The 9,478-nt window shown below is 39.7% G+C and overlaps 1 protein-coding gene across 1 annotated transcript; it reads right to left on the bottom strand.

Moving 5' to 3' along the window:
* Positions 1-3,486: 3,486 nt before the first annotated feature.
* On the bottom strand, positions 3,487-8,490 carry SMLR1 (small leucine rich protein 1). The gene is made up of 2 exons (XM_039707246.1): positions 8,248-8,490; positions 3,487-4,543 (listed from the first exon to the last, which is right to left on the bottom strand). Exons 1-2 carry the CDS (start codon positions 8,378-8,380, stop codon positions 4,389-4,391), a joined length of 288 nt encoding a protein of 95 aa, XP_039563180.1. The 5' UTR covers positions 8,381-8,490; the 3' UTR covers positions 3,487-4,388.
* Between the last annotated feature and the right edge of the window lie 988 nt (positions 8,491-9,478).

Here is a 9,478-nt window from a genome sequence, read left to right on the forward strand (position 1 = left end):
CGACTTTTGGCACTCAGACCTAAGCTTGGAGGATATTTGAATTGAGCAGATTACTTCTGAGAACTGCAATTCTAGAGGTCATAGAACCTTAAAAAAAAGGAATTAGTGCAAGTGGTCTGCAGGGATGCAGAAGAGTGGCACAATTGCCTGGTACTTAAGTACCAGTGTTTTCTAAACATCTTCCAATAAACTCCTGATTTCTGTAGTTAAAAGAAGAAATCTTCAGCTGCCAGAACAGAGGAGATTTGAACATCACACTGGAAGTTGAAATGCCCCTCAGTCCACAAGTGGTTCTGCTGAGTTCATTGAGATAGGACCTACTGTGGTTTTCAGATAACAAAACAAATCATAAAACTTCTCACTACGTTCTCCTTCACTTCTGAGCAGTGTATTTTTGGTGCTATTCTCAGTTTAGATGGCTGCCATCTGTCAGCACACTTGTGTAACAGAAGTTCTCGTTGGCTTTGGCTCTGCATGGTTTGGATAACATATGACAACAGTAACAGAAATGTTAATTTCTATATGTATGTAGTCGTTCTCAACTGCATCCACATTACCTGGAGAATTAGTAGGTAACAGTCTTACCTGCTTTCCTTCAAAACCAGAGGTATACTGCTTTTCAAAAAGGGGAAGAAAACCCCATCCAGCTTTATAACACTGCCACAACACTGGGTGAGTAGGGAGGTTGTCAAAGTGGCAAGTTTGGGATATGTAAATGTAGGTCAAAATGGACACACACACATTTAGAAGAATGTCTCAGTGGATTTTTCTTACAAAAGTGTATAGAAAAAGCTATATAAAAATCTTTAATGTATTTTTTATATGGTGTAGTATTAATTGTAGATCTCGTTTGGTGGGTAGACAGCATGATGTTTGAATTCATTGATTTTGGATTGGTCTGATTAGTTAGACAGTAGATCAATATTGGTTTAATTGCACTTGTATTTAATCCTTAAAACTGCAAATATGGTATTCTTGAAACAATATTATTTTCATTGAGATATGTCTTTCTTCAAATACTAATAGAACCTTTTGTCAATGAAAAATTAATAGTATTTTCAGGTCAGCATAGCTTGTGCATAGCTACCACTTGCATTGATTAAATATGTACTAATTAAACAGCCATTGTTGTGCAGAAAAACCTAAGCCCTAAGTGTGATCAGTCGTAAAAATAGGTTGATTTTAGTTACTCAAATTATCTGGAATATTGTGCAATTCTGAAGTCTCATTGTTACCTTTTTATATATAATATATCTACAGCAAAAACTGTAACATGCAAAAAAAAAAAAGAAATTGTTCTCAAGGCACTTCACAAAACAGCTTTATAATACATGGGCAATTTCAAATACAATTACAGTAATTAATTCTGCTTAAATACTTAGAACAGTGAGTCATGTGGGTCTTACAAAAAACACTTAATACATCTTCCTTTTTAATAATGATAACCTCAGGGTTCATAATGAACGTTGGACTTGTTCTACAGATTATTTCCCAGATAAAGCTTTTGTAAATGGCAGGTATGTAGCTCCAATGAAAAACTTTAAACAAAAGATTTATTGCTCAGAGCAATGAGGAACTATAGTATCAAGTGTTTCTTGAAGTGTTCTTCTATTTGACAGTCTAGCTGAATAGCAACTTTTAATTGGGCCACAGAAGACATCAAACAGATGGAATAAAATACTGACTACACCTTTGGAAGATTTGAAACTTTTGATTTTCAGGCTGCTCAGTTGTTTGGGGCTTTCACATTGTACTTGAAAAAAGATAGAGCAGTAATATTAATACAAATTACAAGCATTGGAAATGCTATGATAATTCATGTAGTGTTAAAATATTCTGTTTGGTTTGAGGCAAATCCTACCAGAGTTTTTGGAGGTAAGTCTATATGAATGTCTCTGCTGGGCCAGGCTAAGTGACTAACTCTTCCAGATCTCTGTCTCTGAAGCTACTGGTATCTGCTGGGCCAGGCTAAGTGACTAACTCTCCCAGATCTCTGAGGCTAGTGGTGTTTGCCTTGGGGTGTGTGTAACTGTGATTACTACATTAGAAAGTAGTGCTTTCCCAAATATTCTTCCAGCCTTGAGCGATTTTCAAATACTTGCTGGTGTATCAGTCTTTATTAGTATTTCTCTGCCTCTGGATTTTTAGCTAATTGCTTTTTAAAAATTCCTGGCAGGTATTTTAACCCTTCTGTGTGTCTTTTGAACCTGCCCCTGCTCTAGCATCCTTGGACAGCATCACTGCAGACTTTGGAATAGACACCTGTCAATCTTTCTCTTCAGTCATTTCCCAGCCAAAAGTGCTTTCTCAGTTCCTTATCACTTTACCATCTCTGTCAGTACCTTTCCAACTTAAATGTTGAGACTTGAAATTCTGTTCTGGGAAGCAAAGGGGAAGCAGTCCCAGGCAGGAAGGTTTTAAATGTGCTTACTGGTTGTAGATGGAGTACAGTCTAACTTCACATTGCTAGAGACAGGAAGAGAGAGGACTCTTCATTGACAGCAGTAATTGAAGACATGTGTTTAGAATGCTCACTTGCAATTACTCTCCATATATATTTAGCTAGTGCTTGTACAATTTATCTAGACAAAGGTTTTGTTCTATGGTGTCATTTAAATATGTATTGTCCCTTTTTGAAGGAGTTGTATGGGGTATTATGGTGTATTTCATGCTGGTAGCATGAAAACTTATTTCTTGACACTGTTCAGTAATGGAACTGAAAACGAGAAGGAAAAATTAGAATTTTCATTTGCATGTTACTACGTCGTGAGTGTCAGATCCTCCTACATGTTAGCAGTTACAGCTCAATAAGCAGTTCTGTCAAAGGCACAGAGTGTATGTATATAGTATTATTTTTGGTATCCATTACCACTATTTTACAATGAAGTGCTGTTTAAGAGTTGTTACCACTTGACATTTCAAATTTCCCCATTCTCAGACACACTGTGGAATTAACAAAACCAATTTTCATTCTGTATTTTTTACATGTGGTCCTGGCCAATCTTTTCTTGGGCAGTGAGAGAGTGAGTGTTTGCAATTCTGTATGTTAGAATTCCTTTAGCATCTGATCAATATCCCAGATCACTGCTTTAAGAAAGTAGCATCCTTCTTAAATGTAGAAAGTAAATTCTTTGCAGCAGCTGTCTCAACTTCCTTGCAAAAGATTGTGTTTCCATTTCCAAAAAATTGCCTCTTTACCTGTGCAATGTATTCTGTGTTATTTGTACAGATGTAAGCCAGTGTGATGAATTATGTCTTTTTTAGTTTGGGTAGTATTAAAGTGGGGGAGAGGGTGTAAGGGTACTTGCTGTTTAAATTCTTTTTTTCTCCACGGACTTTGATAAATTACAGTGTTTTTTTAAACCTGTGGTCATGGCCCTATTAGTATTTCTATAAAATGATTCCAAGGAGTTCTTAAAAGTCTGTGAGAACTGAAACTGTGCAAACCACACAATCTCAGAAAAGGCATTATCCACTCTCGCAGGATGAGTAATGACAAACAGCTTTAATGAAAGGTAAATGCAGACAGCAATCATTAGCAGACAGAGACAGTAAACACTGAGGACAGTAATGACAGTCACTTCTCATTCCTTGCCAGTTTGGGTTTAAACTTGAGAGTCAAAATCAGAGAAGCTAACAGCCAGTAGTACTTGCAAACAATTTGAGTTGCGTTGTTGTGGGCCATCTGCCACAGGCAATCTGAGATGCACTAAAAACTGTACAGCTACAGCTGCAGGGGAGCAGGGAGGAAGATTTTTTAAAAAAATGTATGTCAAGTGACACACAAAAAAGATAAAAGATAACTCCGTGCTTCTGCAGTTTTTTATTTGCAAAAGTCATCAATTTCTCCTTAAAGTAGCGTAAGAGCTGTTTTACAGAATACTGAGTAAATCTTTCCATGGTTTCAAAATTTTGGTCAACAGAGAGAAATCCTTTTGTTTCCTGCTACTGTTACATTTTGCTTCCAAATTCTGTGGAAAGGATACTTTACAAAGCCCACAATCTTTCCCGAAGTGTACAAGCTAATAAATGTCAGTTCCCCTTCAAAACCCTTTTCAATTTTCCCAGATGTCAGTGCTTGATATCAACTTGTTACTTATGCATGTGGATTTCATAAGGCTGCCTGCCTTGGCTGTGCCAGCTCTCTCAGGAGCTCATTATGTCCTTTCTCCTTGGTAGGCCAGGGAGGGGCTGGTGAGCAGGACCCTCCCCCCAAATCCCGGGTCACACAAGGGAACCAACGTAGGAGGCCACTTGCAAGAGCTCTGGATGGCAGCAGCTGTTTCATTAGGACAGCTCAGCACTGGCTTCCGCTCTCCAGTTTGTTTTCATGTGTGGTATTTATTTACAGCTGGTTCTTGTTAAACCTGCAGGCCTGAGTACTGGGTTTAAGCTTGCTTCCTGAGACGTGAAGCTCCCTTAAATGTCCTCGAGTTCCTGTATCTGTTCTCTTTTTGTCCAGATCTCCTGGGTTTCTTCCACTGGCCACGGTGATTCATGACGGTGTTCCTAGAATCTTGTGCCATGGCTATTTCCTCCTCAACTGAAACATAATCCAAACAACACAAATATTCCATAAGAATATGCTGATTTCTTATGGTGAGTTTTGATAAAGAAAAAGAGCTAGCTTACATTAATAAAAACTAATCTTGCTAAGGTGAAGGTGTCTAAAGAGCACACTGTTATTAGTTGGCTCATGATCCTAGAGGAAATCTGAGTGTGGGTCTGGGGCTGTTGGTATGCCCAGTGAAGCGCTAACACAGACTATTGACATCAGCAGAAATGCTCTGTTTTCATTTGCCTCTGCAGCTTTCAATCAGAATAAAACCCTTAAAGAGCAGCAGAGAGCATAGTTAGTTTATACTGGAAATTCATGTTCTGCTTTACAGAACTGTGACTGGGCTGTGAAAACCTTGATCTGGCCTGATTGTCCTGATGCTGCCTGTGGTACAGACAGACCAGAAAAATGCTTGCTGCCCACATAACTGGACATCTTCAGAACACAACTGTGCTGTTGTAGGCTTGGAGATTATTTGAAGAAGGATGGAGAAACAGAGAAAATAAAAAAAAAAACAACCCTATAAAATACTTGTCATTGCTAATTGTTCAGAAGAAATGTGGGCTGGTTTTGTTAGATAATTTCATTTTATTTATAAGGTATTTATATATTGATATTTTTAGGCAGAACTTCTCTCTCGCTTCACAGAGAAAAATTAAATTCTTATTTAACAACAAAGCAATCAGCCTTGATTTCAGTAACAAAAAAATTCTCTCCTTTTTTCTTCTTTTTTCTTTTTTCTTTTTTTTCAGTAAAAGAGATCTAGGAAAATAGGCAGCTGAAACCTGCAGAATTTCTGTTGTTTTGTAGGAGAGATAGCATTTGAAGGAGTCTGTTCTCAGGCTTATCTGTTTCTCTCACCTGATGGTCTTAAGCTAAAGCTGGCTCCACTTGCTTGTACAGGGAGAGCTGCTCAGGATGTTTTGTGTAAGTTGGCTGGAGGCCAAAACAGTAGGTTGGTCTCTGACAGTCTCAGCTCAAGAAAAAAGAAGATCTTGGAGACAGAGCTGGGAATGCAATGCCTGAAGTATTACATAGACAGGAATTCATCTCACATCCTCTTGAGAATCCCAGCCAGAACACCTGTGATCTGCAAACTAAAGTGTCTCCTTTCCTGAGGCGTTGAAAAGCCAGATGAGTCCCTTCAAGCATCCTTCTTGGTTTTGAAAGAGAGAAGCACAGCAGCAATATTCCTTTGGCAAATTAGTCTGCCAACTACCTCATTCACCTCTCTCTTACACCCTTGATTACTAATCTCAGAAAATTTATGAAACCATTGCTTGCTTAAACTCATTACAAATCCAAGGCTAAATTTTCTGTGCTGTAAGAGAAGCAGAATTTAACATCTGGTGCTGTAGATTATTTACAGACCTGCAGAAAGTGTGTCTAAGGAGGATATGAGTGCTGAGGAAAAAGGCAGGACAGTCTGTTTCAGCAGTTGATCATGCATCACAAATACAAATGTCTGTGGGGTTTTTTCAGATGGGTTCATCTGGCTTAATGAAAGTATTGTCTGAGCCCCAGCAAAATACCTGAACTGATGGGATCAATAGCCCACCTGTTTTTCCTGGCTTGCTTCATCCTAGCTGGAATAGAAAAGTGAGAGCATCACCATGTAACAGGGAGTTCAGTAGCAGCTCAGTATTACTTCATAATAACTAATGTCTGACTTTATATGGGCACAGAGCTCACGTAATTTACTGATAATTTACTGAAAGGGAAAATCCCTGCTTTTATCTGATGTCAAATGCAATAATGTCACTAGCTTTCATTTCAACCACTTTCAAGTAAGAAAAGTACTTTCCTATTACTTAGCCTTCCTATTTTCTTACAGATATTGAATTGCACAATGTTTTGGCATTGCACTGTTTTTTGTTGTTGTTTTATCAGCATGTGAAAAACCATCAGCACCTTACTCTAAGAATAATCTATAACCTAGGGCAGGGCTGGGTTGGGCGTGTGGAGCAGGCTTCCCTTGCAGATTAATTCAGCATCTGAAAGCACATCTTGAAGAGGAAATGTTCGAGTTTTAGCAGCCTGAAGGTAACTTGAGGTCTGTGCTCATATGCAAACACCTTTCCTCTGTTAAACCTTGGATCTAAATGCCTGGAGATGTTATACAAAACAGAAAGTTTGTTTATTTTACATTTCTGGCTGCATATGACCTTTCTTATGTTAAGTGGCCAAATTTTCATGATGGAGTAAAATCTGAGTGTACAAATTACAGTGTTTGGCTTGTGAGATTTCTAAGTGAGATTTCTTTCCTGGCCTTGCACTGGTGGGTAAACCCTTCTCCTGCTGGGCTGATGCACCCCAGGCCAGCTCGGTGTGAGGCCTCAGCTGATCTGCAGAGCCCTGTGGACAGGACTGGCTTGTCTGCCCCAGCCTGGCCTGCCAGAGCTGAAACCTGCAGTGGGAGAAACATTAGTGAAACATTCTGCCAGGCCATTTCTGGCTGCATATGACCTTTCTTATGTTAAGTGGCCAAATTTTCATGATGGAGTAAAATCTGAGTGTACAAATTACAGTGTTTGGCTTGTGAGATTTCTAAGTGAGATTTCTTTCCTGGCCTTGCACTGGTGGGTAAACCCTTCTCCTGCTGGGCTGATGCACCCCAGGCCAGCTCGGTGTGAGGCCTCAGCTGATCTGCAGAGCCCTGTGGACAGGACTGGCTTGTCTGCCCCAGTCTGGCCTGCCAGAGCTGAAACCTGCAGTGGGAGAAACATTCTGCCAGGTAGGGTTCTCACCAAGCTGTATCAAGGAGCATCTGCAGCTTACAGAGAAAACCTGGGATGTCCTCTTAGCTCTCCTGGCACTCCATATGGAGAAAATGTTCAAAAGACAGAAAATTTTAGCCCAGTGTCAGCAAGAGTGCTTTCAAAGAGCCACAGGATAGAGTGGTTGAGGCCTCGGATTTGAATGTGCCCCTAGGCTGGCACTGGCAGCTGGAGCCCTAAAGCAAGAGCATGTGGGGATCTGCTGCTGCAGCTGGGACCCGAATCTGGAGGACATGGAGATCATCCCATCAAGACTGGATGGTCTGAACTACAGAATGTTCCTGTCTAAAAGAAACTCCCTACTTCTACAAGGGTAGCCCAGTTGGGCCAGGTGAGCAGCCTTAATTCTCAGTACACAGATGTGTTAGAATCACTGCACATTTGCATTGGGATCAGGGTTTGTTTTTGTTTTACTCAGAAGATGGATTTTTGAAGTGAGTTTAAACTGATTTTAAAATAGAAAAGGCAACCTGGCAAATGTGCAGTTAGGTACAAAGTAAGAGCAGATGCGTACTTTTGAAAGGACACAGACACATACTCAAAGCCCAATTACTTATAGGGTGTTACTGCTGCTACCTGTCTCACTGAAGACTTGCACGGTGTAAGCACAGAAGAAAATTATCTGTACTTCAACTGCCTTTCTTTGTATTCTGGTTGCCCTGTCTATAGCGTAAAACAGTAAAATCTCCTATAGTATAGTATATAAAACTATTGTATTTTAAATGAGGGTCAATTCAAGTTCTAAACAAATACTGGTAGTGTTTTTCAAACAGAAAATGGTCTAAAACACAGTACAATTTTATAAAATTGTTTCTGATCATAGTTGTCTTCAGTTTAGTTAATGGTACAAGCCCAAGTTGCCTGTTGAATGTTGTCTCCCTCCCCAGTCTTTGTCCCCAAGTCCTGACTCACCTTCTCTTAGTTTGATCCTGAAGTAGACAATTAGCAGCAGCAGGAGTAATGTCACGGGCATAAAGATCCCAGCAAAGAGAACAGAAGCAGGTAGCTCCCTCACAAACACTGACAATACGTAACCTGCAGTCATTTTCCTCTCGGAAACTGTGCCAAGACAGATCTTTAAGGTTTCCAGGTTTGGACCTTATTTATTCTGCTTTCTTCCTTTTTTCCCTGATGGGCATTCTGCCCTTTGCTCAGGCCATTATCTCTTTTTGGACTTTGGTTTGTTTGTGTGCGTCTGTGATCCCAGTAGTGCTGGAGTTCACTCACAAAGTTACTCAACAACAAAGTTTAAAAGTATGTGTTGAAGTAACACAGAGCTTTGAAACCTTTGGATGTTGGGCTAGGCAGGGCTCAATATGTGAGGCTGCTGCTGCCTTTTGTGCAGTGTGGGTTCTGTCATCTGTTAACACTGTACAGGCCATTCTGAATAATAAGCACCTTCTTCTAGATAGGCACACGTGTGGTCTCAGCTCTGAAGAGTTTTCAGACCAAACCAGTGAGGCAAGGAGCTGTGGTGATGTGGTGCTAACAGCATTCTTTCCTAAGATCAGCTGCAGAGCAGTGAAACTCAGGAAGGTTTCTTTCTTAGTGAAGTTGAAAATGTACGATTTTTGGGGAGGCAGATGTGCCAGAGAATTCAAAAACCTTTTAAATGTTCAAGTAGTTCTGTTTTTCCCATCTGATCACCAGCCTATGGCAAAACTGTGCATTGATCTTCTTAATCAATTTTTTAAAGATGATTAGTCATTTTATAGTCCTCTACACCTTCAGATTTGTAATCATATTCTAAGCAGTTCTGTCCAAGCATCCAGAAAGACTGTACAAGGTTTGCTTCACTAATTGGGTAGGTGGGTAGGCTGGAACCAAGGGGAAATGCAGTAGATTTTTAGACTTTCAAGACAAAGAGGTATTTCTGTGTTCACCTTGTTTTCTTCACCTATTGTTTTCAAGAGGCAAACAACCTCACCTAAAAACCATTTGAAGTTTTTTGAACTGTAAGATATTTGAGGTACTGTAAGATATTTGATATCTTTTTAACAAGTGATGGACAATATAATGTTTAGAAAACAGCAGATAATTAACAAAACAAGGAGAATTCGTTGTTTTATTAATTACCTGCTGTTGTAACTGGTAAAAGAGCAAATGGAATGTGTCTTATTTCTTGCTTATCCTTGTTCAGCTT

The sequence above is a fragment of the Passer montanus genome, unplaced genomic scaffold (assembly GCF_014805655.1).
Source record: "Passer montanus isolate IOZ18808 unplaced genomic scaffold, ASM1480565v1 scaffold2, whole genome shotgun sequence".
NCBI classification, from domain to species: Eukaryota; Metazoa; Chordata; class Aves; order Passeriformes; family Passeridae; genus Passer; species Passer montanus.